This window comes from Aethina tumida, chromosome 1 (genome assembly GCF_024364675.1).
Source record: "Aethina tumida isolate Nest 87 chromosome 1, icAetTumi1.1, whole genome shotgun sequence".
NCBI lineage: Eukaryota > Metazoa > Arthropoda > Insecta > Coleoptera > Nitidulidae > Aethina > Aethina tumida.
Window position 1 is genome coordinate 63,807,586 of NC_065435.1, and position 14,663 is coordinate 63,822,248.

A 14,663-nucleotide genomic window follows, 5' to 3' on the forward strand; every position below is an offset into this window, starting at 1 on the left:
TGTAATAGAGTAACAGGAAACGAGATAAAAAATAATTCAATCCATCTATAAAAGCTGTTCGAAATTGTTCCCATTGATTTCAATGCATGCTTTGGCCCGCCGAAACCAATTTTAGTACACCGTTCATTTTAACGTTCTATACAGGGTGTTTCCGAAAAATTTGAACCACATACTCACTGTTACATAAGTCATTTAAAAAAAAAATAAATCGACTACTTATGTAACAGTGAATATGTGGTTAAAATTTGTCGGATAAGTTACGAAACACCCTGTATAATAGTTGTGCATGTAGAGTATATATTAGTATATATCTTTTACATATTTTTCAGCTGGATACTGGAAATTTATGTTTCAGAGAAATCCCGATCGAGATGAAAGGTGAGCAAAGTATGCTTCCGACGGTACTTAACTCGATTCGATCGAGATAAATATAACTGATTTACAGCTGTAGGATATTCAAATTTTCTCCAATTTTGACCATTTTCACACACAAACCAAAAGAATTTACTACTGTATTTCTATATTCCATTTGAACTTTGTGAAGAGCTTCGGCTTGAACTTTACGTTTTTTATCAGTTGGATCTTCTCATATAAGAAACCAGCGATAGTCTGACATCCCTGAAGCTTTGATTTCAGTCATGTGTTAAGGAAACCTTTCACCTTTAACTACCTAAATTTTCTAAGGAGCAGAGAAAATGAATCTTAATTGTCTGTGTGAATCTGGAAATGGAAACTGAATATGGCTTAGAATTAATAAAAATTAATTGAAACATAGCAACTCGTGCATATCAGTTGATTTTTACTTTTGTAGTTATATTCCTTTTCCTTGATCTTTTTGACGTAATTGGATCATTTGTATTGTCCCAAAAACTTGTTAACGACACTCTGAAATGTTCCTTAGTGAACTGTGTTCAAACATTCGTTTTATAATGTCAACTTCAATTGAACTTTTTGATAATAACTGAAATTTGTTCTATAAGAAGCTGATACAATTTATGTGAATGAAAAATATCGAAATTTCGCAGCAATTTCCGATCTTGGACTTATAGTGTTCTTTGTAAACACAGATTTGCTATTAGCTAGATGAATGGTCCAAATGGAACAAAAATATCCTAAAAAATTGTAAGAACAAATTTCTTTATTTCAAAAGGAGAAGATAGTACAGTACACCAGTTTTATTAAATAAGAAAAAATACGAAAAATATATTTATATGGTGAATAAAATTTGCGTTTCATCAATATTATTAAATTTTTTGTGGCAAATTTATCTGACTCATGGCCGTTGATCACAAACGAATTTACTAGTGTATTAAAATTAGATTAAAGAATGCAATCACACTGAAATGTAAAATTTCCATTCAGCTCGTAAAGTAATGATAAACTACAATAATGACAATTTGTCCGACACAGCAAATTAGCAGCAGAGTACACAATTGTAGAATAATTTACAAGCAGGACGTTAATTTTCTTCTGTTAATGAAAAACTATTTGGATGTTGAAAGAAGTCACAGTCTTTCCGTTTAGGAAAATGAATTGCAGTTGCACTGACTTGAATTTAAATGGCTAATTAAGCATTTAAGTCAGTTTAAATTAAAGCGTCCAAAAAAATGAACTAGTGGTAAATTACATGTAGTAAAAACTCTTCTTAATGATAGCATAATAACGACTTTCTACACCGTTTTATGATAAGTGTTTCAAATTTCACTTTTATTTATTTATATGTTTTAAACAACACACAAATAGATGTTTAAACAAAATAAAAGCAAGAATGTTCATTCGTTACAATATTAAATAAAGGTTTAATTTAAACAATATAAAATACTTTTAAAAATTTATTTCGGAATCGGAGAAATAGTAATAATAATACATAATTTTGAAGAATTAAAAACAAAAATAATTAATATTACGACAGACTATAATTATATAATATGACATATACATATAAAATATATTCTGAAAATTTTTCGAAAAGGTTCAAAAATAAATTTCATGAAAAATTGCTTTTATGATGAACATGTAGCAAATATAGAGCTACTTTTGATTTTATTTGATAAATATGTATTAAAATATCAATGTGAACATAACTTTTTTTAGTTATTATGTTTCACTACAATTTAGCTTAGTTAAGGTTTCTAAAATGTATAAGTGAAACATATACATAAGTAAAGGTTTTTCTTGTTTGTATCGACATTGATTATATTTTTGATGGTTTTGTGTATTAATTCAATTATTTTCAACAAAAGAAAATTAAAATTAGTCTTATTACAATCCAGTTTTATTAAAATTATAAGAAAAATATTGAAAAACGCTGAACTTTTTGATAAACTGTAATTAATTAAAGCCCAAAAGAGTATCATAGGTATCCTAAATCTAAATATGAATATCCTTCAGTCAAAAAATTTTATGTGAAACTCATGCACGACACATTATACAAATTTCAGTGCATTTTGTTCAAAAAGCATTAAAATGAATATAAGATATTTAACTTTTAGCTTACCTACATAATTAATAACTTTCATTTAATATTTTAACGCTTATCAATTAAGATTTTTTATATTCTCGATTTATTTTTATTTATGTATGTGAGTTTTTGGCATAGACAACATAAAATATAGTGAACAATAATTATTTACTACAATATTTTTTTACAAATAACCAATTATAACATATTATTTAAATTTCTTTGGCACAATAAAAAATATATTTCAGTATTTTGCTTAAATATTTACCTTGGAAAGCCGCCTCAAATTGAATTTTGCCCAGGTCCTCTTGTTCGTGGCACGCAGCTAGTCCGACGGAGACAAGAAGCATTGCGAGGGCCACCAGGGCCCCCCTAAACACATCCATAGCTCGAGAAGAGACCGGTCAGTCACTGTTCGGCCACCGGAACATAACAGGACGCCCCAACGGTGCCCTAAAACACTTGCAACCACATTTACGCGCCGCGCCGCACTAATTATCCGTCAGCAATTATTCATACACACTCATCAAACTGTTGCATGCCACCAAAATGTCCAGAGTGATGTCCAATTGGATTAATTCGTAATGGACAGGGCTGAAGGAACGTCGCGCAAGGCCCGCGATCTAGTACTGACTCAGACACCACATGCTTAGATCGCACACTATCACCCTTAAAACGACGATGGAGGGTGAAATACTATATCTCGTCCACTCGTTCAATACTCGTGGTAATCGCCCGATCGAACTGATGGCGGCGACGTAGGCGGTCACGATTTGAATTAATGGGGGGTGAGTGAACGGGGGTGGCGCCCCACGCCATCTGGTGGATGATTGCTGGGCAGGAAAATTATTTATAAGGGGAAGTAAACGGTTTCTGCAAGGAACTTATTTTCGGCTACGTGAAGGAATCTATTGCGACAAACAAAAAAAATTGATTTTTGTCTTTTGGAATTTATCATATAATTTTAAGTAATATACTATATAGCACAAACCAACCCGTAAAAGTTTTATTGGCCAGTATTATGACTTCAGAGGCCATTTTTGATTAAACTACTGGATTTCGCTAAAATTATTATAATAATAATTTATTATTTAACAATAATTATATAAAATTTTGTAAACTGAACAAGAAAAAAATATTCATTTATGAAAAAATCAATATAATGTGCATTTAGTTTATAATTGATTAATTACAGTAGCGTTTGCATGGGTAAAAATTTGTTCGGATAAATATGCCTAGACTTAAATTAACTACAACTAATAGTGTAAGTATTACTTCTTGCTTGTGTACTCGATTCTACTTCAGAAAGACCAAAGGGATCTACACCAACGAAAACTACCTATATGTCGATTTATGATCAAGAACCAACAGAAACCCTTGTCAGGGTGTCAAGAAAGGGTAGGTGGTATTTGTATCTACGCTGTCCATGTTATGGCACGGTTTGGAGGAACGCGGTAAGGATAGAACTCTATGGGGATTCTGTTTAGTGATAAAGGAGAACTTTCAAATAAAATGGTCACGTAAATAAACATAACTGCCGCTACTGGGATAACCAAAATCCAACACAGAAACATGAACAACCTCTACATAGTCCAGAGTGGGCTGCCATGTCTGGTGAAGGCATCATTACACCTTATTTTTTTGGTTCCATAACTTCAGAAGTTTAAAGTTTTCAACAAGATGGGGCCACTTACCACACCTCAAACCAATAAATAAAATTATTGATAATATTTAACAATTACTCATAAGATTCCTGTGTCTAATTGAACGAGTGACAAGCTCTGTGATTCCACAAGGGATATTTGTTGATGTTATGCATATGTTGCCTAGCTTATTTATCTTACTCTTAAATGTAACAAAAATCCTCTTAGAAAACTAATAAAATAAATCACACTCAATAAATTTGAATCTTAAAAACCATAGTTTGATTTTAAGTAAAATTTTGCTATTATTACATAATGGGCGTATTCACTGGAGGGAAAAATAGAAATCTGCACTTATCACTGATGAAAGAACAATTGGGTTGTACGAGTTCGCATTTGGTTCATACATGCTTATCCGCAGCGTTTACTTTACAACTTCCCCCGAGGTTACCTGATCTAAATCCTATCAAGAATTCCTGAAAAATCCTAAAACGACGACTTTCGAACCATCAACCCTTAATACTCTTCCAGAATTTCGATCTATAATTTCGCTGACATCAACCAATACACCTCACGAAGAATTAAATAACTTCACAGAAAGCACATAGAGTAGAATTTTCTGCTTAGAAAATTCTAAAAAATCAAAGTCATGACAAAGTGGTTTTTCAAACTTTTTTGAAAATGATTTTTTATGTATATTCTTAGCTTCAAGGAATTATGAATAAAAGAACTATAACAGTAAATTTAATTTTAATATTAATTACAATACAATTCATTAAATTAACAATACAGTGAAATAAATACAATTTATATATGAAAAGAAAACAGTTTGTATCACATAAACTATTTTCAAGACAGCATCCAAATTCTAATGCAATTATTAACTTTAGATTGAATAATTTTGTTTTTAAAAATTTGGAGACGAAGCCTTTCTTTCGGCTCTTTCTGCCCTCTCTGTCTTCTCTGACCTATCTGTCCTCTCTGATGGTTGTTCTGATCCGCGATACTTACCGCTTGCAGTACTATATTGGCTTTTGGATAGCTAAAAAATAATTGCAATATTGTTTTCATCTTCTGGGTTAACAAATAGATTGAAATTAAACTAAGTAAACTTACCGAAATTGTAGATATCTAAAATATGGTTTATTGAAATTGATTAATGTTTTAAAATTACTTAACATAACTTACAGAAGAATCACGAACTGACCCAGTCCCACTTCTTTCCACCTTGAAGGCTTTAACGCGGATATCAGCTTGTTGAGTTTTCTTTTCTACGTTAAGCAAATGTTTCTTTTTCTTTTGTGAAGTGCCTACGTATTTGACAAACACGTTCTTCGCTTGGGGATCAACATCTGAACTCATAAAAGTTTTTGACATAAATTCATACTCATCTGAACCTTTCTTCAATAAAAGAAGCAATTTGGCGTGATTAAGTCCATCATGTGACCTTACAAATGAAACAGTTTGAATACCTCTAAAAAAACCACATAAACTTGCATATAGACAAATATATTTTAAAACATACCTAGGAATATAACATGGAGCTATGTAATGATCTTTAGAATCTACATTCATACATTGACCTTCACATAATATAGCATCCTGTACTTTCTGATCAAAACAAAATGTTTTGAAAAATGATATTTCTGGTAGAAACGCATGATTAGAAAGAGTCAAGGACAACATAATTTTCGAAACGTATTGATACACTGGTTCTAGCGAAAGTATGAATTTAGCCATACGAAACATGATGTTCTTCCACATCTTTGCCTTTAAACTGAAAAAAAATCTTGACCTCAAGAAAATAATAATTAAATGCATTGTTACCCATGTATTGGATCATTACTTCTAGCAAATGCTTCTTCTATGTGAAGTTTTTGAATAAATAGGACTGTACTGTACGTTTTAGCAATGATATTAGTGGAGTATTTTCTCCCTGTTAGAACTCCTAATTCTCCTATTACCGCACCAACAGAATTAAATATCTTGTTTGGAGATTCCAATGTGTACAGATTAATGTTATCCATTATGGGCAACTCTCCCTTAGTATCCATGCGATTCAAGATTAGCTTGTCAGGAACGAAAGTTTCAATAAATAAACCTAAAACATATGTCGCATCTAGCACACTTCGAATGGGAATAGGTAATTGCTTACCTGACGTAACAATGTAGATGCCAGGAATATAGTTGTTCACACGAACCAATACTTCTCCGGGTTGAAACACCAATGATTGGGTGTTGCTCAATAAATATTCAACAATTTCAGGTTCTTCGTCCATCAACCAAACAATTTCATAGAACATCTCTTTGGGAGTTGGTCTATCGATGTGCTTTATCGATTGTATCTTACTTATTTTTAGAGTTAGTAAATCTGACATTTTCTTAAATTCCTTAACACTTAGCCATCCAGCATCTCTTAATTCTTGACCCGACATATACATAGCAGTAATAATTTTGATCATTGCTGATTTAGATTCAGCGGTGGTAGAAATCCAGTCTCTTAATTTAGTTATATACGATAAGCACATCATGATGTCTATCACATTTTCCTGAATTTCTGTAAATATCTCCATCAATAATTCCTGATTGTTAACAATATTGTGGAGTATATCAAGCAGTTCTTGTTCTACAGTTATATATGCCTACAAGACATAATTAAAACTGAAATTTAAGTCATGTTACTTACTTTTCCCAATTCAAATGCCGCTTGAGTTCTCTTCGTGCATATTAATTTACTATGCTTCTGCAGAAAGGCTCGTAATGGACTACCGCAGTTTAAACATATTATTCTCCTTAATGCATTGAGGACTTTAGAAAAATATATTATATCAAGCGATAATCTTTCCGCCAATATAGGATAGGGAGCTCTCAAGGTCTGATACGTAACTAAATGTTTCATTGTAATAATGAGTACGACTGATAGAACTAAAGCAGTATATACAACTTCCACATTTCTAAAATTCACAAATGAAAAAAGTAATAATAATTTTAATTCAGATTGTATTTGTTTGAATAACCCCAGAAAACGTGCCAAATGCCCATTAATTATTAATTCTGGTTTTTCCAAAAAATTTAACCAAACAGTTATTTTTGTATTGACAAGAAAGTTATTGCGTTTTTCAACCTTAGATATAAATCACGCAAGTCTCAACTTAAACAAATCTATATTAATAGAAATAAGAACCATAATGAATGAATAAGAACCTGTGGAATAGAACTCCGAGGTTCTGGAAACGATGAAGTAGTTGAAAAAATGATAATCAATTGGCGAAAGGGTTGATGAATATGATGGATGAGGCTGATTTTCGTACTTTAGTTCGTTCAACTTCTGCTGTGCGTCGTGTGGGTGAGCATTGTCATGGAATATTTCCCCTTTTCTGTTGACACACTCACCGTGCTCTTCGTTTGTTAGTGGTTTCTGGAAGTGGAACAAAAAAATTCTACGATTTTGCTTCTTATGCATACTTTATTCAAACCCCTGAATAAATAGCCAAGTGACTTCAAATTTCAAACACGTACTTTAAAACTGTATATCGCATTAATAATTTGACCGAATATTCATCTCTAATAATCCAAATAACAAAAAACGCAATAACTTTCTTGACAATCAAATAGATAAGTTTGTAGTCCAGGGTTATTAGCAGTATTACTTACTTAGCACTATGTTTAATCCCAGTGGGGAAAAATTTAGGGGAAGATAAGGCTAATGTAATGAAAACAATCTCAAAAATGTATATCACAAAAGGATCTAGTAAAATAAAGTCAATTTTCCACAAAGTAATCATCAGAACAAATGCGGTCATATTCGTTAAAATAATTATTGCATCAGTAACGTGATACTTGACCAATATCCAGCACAAACAATACATTACACTTTTCGGACGAGGTGCTCTATGTAAAACGTCAAAAAATAATACCTCTGATAACATTTTCACCACATTTCTTGTAAGAGACTAAATCAAAAAAAAATTAGGTATCTCTTAACCAATTTAATTTATAACTTACTTTTAATGAGAATCGATTTCTAAAATGTTTCATTTTAATTTCTTTTTTAGGTGATCCAATTGCATCTTCTACGATGAAAATTAGAGTATTTCCAGCGTCATAAGTGATAGTTCCAGCATTAATATGACGTAAGTATGCAATTTTTCTGGCTATCAAAATTCTGTTTTTTGTAACCCTAGAAAAAAAATAAATTTTAGTGTGAAAAAAGAATGAGAACTACCACCGAAATTATATTTCGTATTTAAAAATAAATATTTTAAAAATATTCTTGTATTTTCTAAAATATAATCTAATGCACACATACAAAAAAGTCTGTGGAAAATTTTTGAAAATTTTGAATTATGTTTCTGATCTTTATGTAAATAAAAAATGAAATTTAAAAATGTGGCCATAATTATAGGAACTTACTAAAATGTTCTATTGTACTTGAAAGCATACGTAATAATTATTACCTTTTCTCTTATTGTTATAACCACGGGTCAATTTACTTTTATTCTTTAAAGAACTGCGTACGTTTTTTATTTTTGGCTTAACAAAAATATAGTTATTTTTTATTTTAAGTTATTTCATTTCGATTCAATCAAGTGGTACATACGAAACACTTGAAAGAACAATGATAAATGGATGATTCAAATATTAAAAAGCAGTCCATTCTTATCGTCAACTTAGATTAAAGCCGACCTGGGGGTAATGGAAATGAAATTTAGTTTAAAAATGAATATTAGTGAATGGGTGATTGTTTAGCCAAATATCTATGTAGAAAACCATGCTTTCTACCGTGTGGATGGGTAGTTTTCAGCAGTGAGTAGAGGTTGGTGATTTCAGGATGCTTCTTTGTTTCTAACGTAAGCCCCCAATATATTAAACAACAATTTACTTCTTGTTTGGTAATAAAAAAATAAATTTAAATAACTTTTTTGTAGTGGTGTTAAAAATAGGTATGAGAATAGACTACAGATGATAATTTTTCAAACATTTGCAATTTCTTATTATTAATTCTATTAATAATAATATAATTAATTACGTTCATCTAAAATGTAAATAATTTCCATAATACCCTAATTATGGCCTGAACAATTCAAACTTCAAATTTTGATCTGAGAACTAGGTGGATAACAAAACTTATAGTTAATATTGGATTGTCTTAATAATCACCATCCAATTGTATAAGAAAAATAAAAAAGTAATAAATATTTGAAACACGATATGTTAATAAGATGAATTAATAAATTGTGAAACAAACATATTGTTTTAAAAGTTAAAACATTGTTAACGATCCTACCTGACAAATTTACTGATTTGAACAAAGCAAGAATAATTTTTACTGGCACTGGAATTATACTTACAATTTTATTTCATTCTGTTCTCTTTTCGAAAGTTTTCTTGGTGTGTCTCTTAGACAATTTGGACATGTTACAACTAAATTTTTACTTAAAATATTTGTCATATCATAATCTAAATCAGATTCGTAAGGATGCTTTAATGTTGAATATTTAGTAACCATATTCCAGTCTGTATCATAATTGGATCTAAAAACAAAATATATATTCAATTAATTTACACATTCTAGTTGCACTGCATTTACTTACTTATCAGTTTTCAGTATAAAAATAAAATTTGCAGTGGTAATTTTGAGATGTTCTATGGAATTATTCATATTTGTCTTTGCCGCCATAGAAAACTGACTAAACTTTGTAAATCTAAATGATGCCATAAAAATTACCGTGCTTACAAACATACTGCATAATTGTACCACCATGTATATAGTCAAAATTCTCACTCCTAAAGAGAATTCTTGTGGGTTTGTTAGTGTCATTAAGAGAGCTATGACCATCATTGGGTTCACATAAAATCCAAATGCGGCAACCTAACAATATGTTCATATTTAAATTCAGTATATTTTTACGTCAATATCCTTACCATTATTTCAGTGTATCCCAAATAATATCCAATATGTATTAAAATAGGTGAAAGAATCATATAAATTAATACTCTGCAAACGGTGATTAAAATAAATAAGATGATTCCAAGCAAAGCATCATAAGGTATTATATCATCCATAACAATTTTGCCTATTATACATCCGCTGTACAATACGGTAATATATTCTGACATTATTGACAAAATCGACCACATACCGCATAACAAATTATCAATATTCTTCGATAATGAATTTCTATTATAATTATATATTAGACCAATTATTGACAAACTAAGAATAGCTAGAAATTATATAATAAATGAAAATTTTTGTCGTAAAAAAATAATCAAAAAACCTGGGTTCTTAAAAATGTTCTCTAAAACATAGTGAATAAGGTATGGCGTGACTAAATGTATGATTATTGCACTTTTCTCTAGTTTTTGTATTTTATTTACAAGTTTACTGGTAATATAACCTGCAACTAATCCCGTTCCGGAATCTGAAATAAACGTTTTTTTTAAAAAAATCAAAAATAAATAAAAATCTTTTCCTCACCTATAGCAACGCTTAAAACAATGTTTTTAGTTGGATCAGCTTGATTATTATTCGTTTTGTAAAAGTCTCTTAAAGTTTCCATCCCTCGATAAAATATAAGAGTGAAATATGTTCTCCATAGATTTTCTGCTTCTAATAGAGCAATTATCGGTTTACCTTCGGTTCCAATCTCTTGAAGTGCATTTAAACACGTAAATGAAAAATTTGTCTGTAGTACAATCACTAATTGGAAAGTCACCACCAATGTCCAGCCCAAATCTAATAATAAATATTTTATTATATTTAGAGTATCTCGGAAGGCGGACGAAAAATGATAAGAAGAACAGCCTCTAAATTACAAAATAATTTTCTTACTGTAGACCAGACAGAGAAAAAATTTGTTAATAATACAAATTACATCAAGATTCCAGGGTCTAAACTGTTGTATCCTTATTCTGGATATGTGCCCAATGGCAAAAAAGTAAAGGTTGTCGGCGATATACTTGCATCAGTTAGACATGATTAAAATAAAATGAAAGTAAAACGTTAAATATTTTCATGTCAAAGTAGAGTTTTAGATCAGCCGCTAGAAATACTCATTTTACTACTCCACAAATTTTCTATGTAGTAGGTCAATAGGTAAATCAAGTTATAAATTTGAAAATTTTGTAGATGACACTCATCCATCAAAGACAAATTGAGTAAACTCTTTCTGTTGATATTAATATTATCCATTTATATTAACTCAAACTAGAATTATTCACTTCTTTCAATGTTTACGGTTTCACTACCACTTTATTGCAAAAAAATTTTTTAAAAAATTGTGACGAATATTCTCAAAATCAAGAAAATGGTAAAGTAAAATTTTCTTATAAGTGGTGTTAGGCCACTGAGATTTGAGATATGGTCAACAACTTAAATAAGTAATGAACTAACCTCGTAAAAATACTAAGTGCATGAATCCACCCACAAGTGATGCTTGTAGCCAGAACACTGAAAAAATATTAAATTAAATAACATTTTCTAATCTATTAAATTATTATATCTACAGTGGTGGTCATTATTATAACAACTTTGTAAAATGTTAAATATTTTAACCATAACTCTTATTTAATATGAACTGTTAAAATATTTATTTACTATAGTTATTTTATACAGTATTATTAAAATTACTCTATTTTTATTACATAAAATATCACGTATTTTTCTGAATTGATCTGGGCATAAATATAGCAATTTTGATTTTTAAAGGGATTTTTAATGATTGAATCTGACTTCAACTTTCTGAATATACTATAAATTTATTGATATTTTGTTTCTAAATTTTAATCGTTTACTCCTTGCTATAACATTTATGTTTTACCAAAACAATATTAAATTTGAACACCCCCTTCTCGGTGTTGCAATTTCTCTGTCATTGAACGTATATTCCTGCACATATATCAGTCTATGGCATAATTAAACCGTCACCATATTTCACTCTGAGTATAAAAAACTTTTTATGTAGTTTTGTCCTTGTAGGACGTCTAGAATAAACAGAATCATATTTTTTAATAAATTAAACTTAAACTCATGTCATTAAAAAATAACTTGTCCCCCCTATTCTATGCTCCACTGAATGTGTTCCTAAGTAAGTCAAAATTGGACACATTTTCAGTAAAAACCGCAATTTTTCTTATAGATCTGCATTCAAACCAACCCCCTTCTACTAACTACCTTCTCACAGTCCTAATTTCAACAAGTCACATTTCTCCAGAATGGCTTTAATTTCAGTTTCGAGTACCCAGTTATCGATTTTCTTTCAAGATTTTCAAATTCAGCCAAAATCTTTCGTGGCTACCATTTGGCCGGTTTCTCTAAATTTTTTAATAATACAATAAATATTACACTGGCATCCAATTCAAGTAGTATAGCTCATATTTCTTACATATTTTAACTAAGATGCTACAATTATGGCCACTACTGTATTTATTGTTTAAGAAAAATAATTCTGTGGCATCATTAAAGAATTAAATACTATCAAGGGAATGGATTAAAACTTATTACTAACATTCTTTTACAAAATTGTAATAAATAATTCTTCATTTACGAGTGTCACAAAATAAATAAATATATTATACTTACTTGGTATACAGATTAATATAGTCTGGAATATTATTCTCGGTATAAATTGTTTTTCATAAAGATATGATAAGTTCATGAAGAAACCTGGAATTACTAAGGCCGTAAAATTTTTGTTGTCGAGTATTATTCTACGAATCACATATTTTCCCATGAGAATACCAAAGACAAATATTATTGCTGTGGGTGGGATGTGTACCTTGAATCTCTGTCAACAAAAATCTTTGGATAATTTTTAAATATATTTGGTGAGTATTTATTATCTATCTGGATAACTACATAAATTAAAAATTATTATATTCATTTAGTATTACAATTTTTTTTTCTTAAACACAAAAAGATTAATTGTTATAATTACTTTTTCACCAATTCCTATTAAGAAGTTTGTATCAAACTAGTAATTAATAAAATATACTTACCGTAAATGTAAATTTTAGTACTATAAATATAATAAGAAAGCAAAACACATATAACATTCTTGATCCAATAGTTCCAGACACACAAAAGTGCTCATACGTGAGACAGTTAAAGTTAATCATTTTTAATGTATGTATCTTTCAATTGTTCAACAATTTAGTAAAACAATTCTTATACACAGGACTCAAAATGTCCAATATTCACAACTGACACCAATGACGTCAATGACAATTATAAAACAGTTGAATATTAATTTGTGTTATTTTCATTCATTTTTAAAAAAAAAAATGTGGACCTCATTAATTTTATACTGCTTAAAAACATATTGAATATCAAATTATAAACCAGTCGAATGAAATTGTGTACGATTTATAACTTTAATTCTACTTATATATAGACAGTGACTATTTTATTAGTGTTTATTCTACACAAAAAAATAAAGAAAAAAATATATAAGTTAACGTACGTAATTACATTAGGGTTTGCACAGTTATTTGTCTTAACTTCAGTTGAAACGGGTAGGGAATGTTGGAAACTGATCGAAATCACAGGTTGACTTAATGTTACACATAGTATTATTTCTCGCTTGTGTACTTACATGATTTTATCAGAAAGGCTACAAAATCGACAATAATTTTCAGTTTTACAGTATACCACACTCACTGTTAAATACGGCGACGTGTCGGTAATGGTATGGGGCTGCTTTTCGCGACTTGGAATAGGTCCTCTCTTTTGAATAAAGAGTATCATGGATCGTTTTATGTATAAAGAAATATTGAGCAACAACATGGTACCATATTCAGATAAAGATGTGCCACTAAAACATTATTTTCAACAACATAATGATCCGAAAAACACTCCAAGATATTTGAAACAGTGGTTTTTAAGAGAAAAAATTAATGTTATGAACTGACCATGTCAATCTTCCGATCTAAAATTCATTGAAAACTTATAGTACATACATGGTGAACAACAAAATAAGGCGCAAAGAGTATAGTAATCAGAAATTCACGGTTCTGCAGGATCCAAATATTATTAACCATCCTTTGCTTTCCATGAAAAAAAAAGTGTTTGGAAATTATTTATAATAATGGAAATTTTACAATATATTAGTGTAGAATTAATTGAAATACTAATTACAAATTATTTGTAGTTGCCAGCCCAAAACAAATAATCATCAGTAAAATTAAACTCTTTATTATTTTTTATTGTTTAACTATGCAATTGTTAAATTTATAAAGTTAATTTTGAATATATATTTTTTTGAACATAATAATCAGAACAAAATTATTTAAATTTTAAAAAAGCTGCTCTACTTTCTTCCAATACTGTATGTATATATTTTATAAAAAATAAAAATTGTTTATTTGATTTATTGCTAAATAAACTTGTTTTATTATTTCACGATAACAGTTTTAATTTAAAAAATCTAAAAATTAAATAAAGAAAAAAATACAACGCGATTTTTACACACTTTTTTCAATATCACTAACATGAATTTAATTACATTTGCGTGTTGAAATTATGCAATTGTTTAAAATTTTAAATTATATTATGTTCA

The 14,663-nt window shown here is 29.5% G+C and overlaps 3 protein-coding genes across 4 annotated transcripts in view; all 3 read right to left on the reverse strand.

Moving 5' to 3' along the window:
- LOC109595835 (pikachurin) overlaps positions 1–3,065 on the reverse strand; it is a 104,472-nt gene extending 101,407 nt beyond the window's left edge. The window contains exon 1 of the mRNA XM_020011260.2: positions 2,730–3,065. Within this exon, the coding sequence (XP_019866819.1) occupies positions 2,730–2,847 (118 nt within the window). The 5' untranslated portion in view covers positions 2,848–3,065. The remainder of the gene's footprint in view (positions 1–2,729) is intronic.
- Positions 3,066–4,905: 1,840 nt separating this feature from the next.
- Positions 4,906–7,024, reverse strand: LOC109595818 (sodium/hydrogen exchanger 10-like). 2 transcript variants are annotated; one of them, XM_049970628.1, is made up of 7 exons: positions 6,791–7,024; positions 6,260–6,746; positions 5,932–6,205; positions 5,630–5,881; positions 5,293–5,578; positions 5,221–5,235; positions 4,937–5,146 (listed from the first exon to the last, which is right to left on the reverse strand). In XM_049970628.1, exons 1-7 carry the CDS (start codon positions 7,001–7,003, stop codon positions 5,012–5,014), a joined length of 1,662 nt encoding a protein of 553 aa, XP_049826585.1. In that variant the 5' UTR covers positions 7,004–7,024; the 3' UTR covers positions 4,937–5,011. The 2 variants fall into 2 exon arrangements, with proteins under 2 accessions (XP_049826584.1, XP_049826585.1); XM_049970627.1 differs by having other exon boundaries at positions 4,906–5,235.
- Positions 7,025–7,754: 730 nt separating this feature from the next.
- LOC126266497 (sodium/hydrogen exchanger 10-like) lies at positions 7,755–10,224 on the reverse strand. Its single transcript, XM_049970605.1, has 5 exons — positions 10,030–10,224; positions 9,699–9,976; positions 9,456–9,638; positions 8,110–8,284; positions 7,755–8,057 (listed from the first exon to the last, which is right to left on the reverse strand). The coding sequence occupies exons 1-5, from the start codon at positions 10,222–10,224 to the stop codon at positions 7,755–7,757; spliced, it is 1,134 nt and encodes a 377-aa protein (XP_049826562.1).
- Between the last annotated feature and the right edge of the window lie 4,439 nt (positions 10,225–14,663).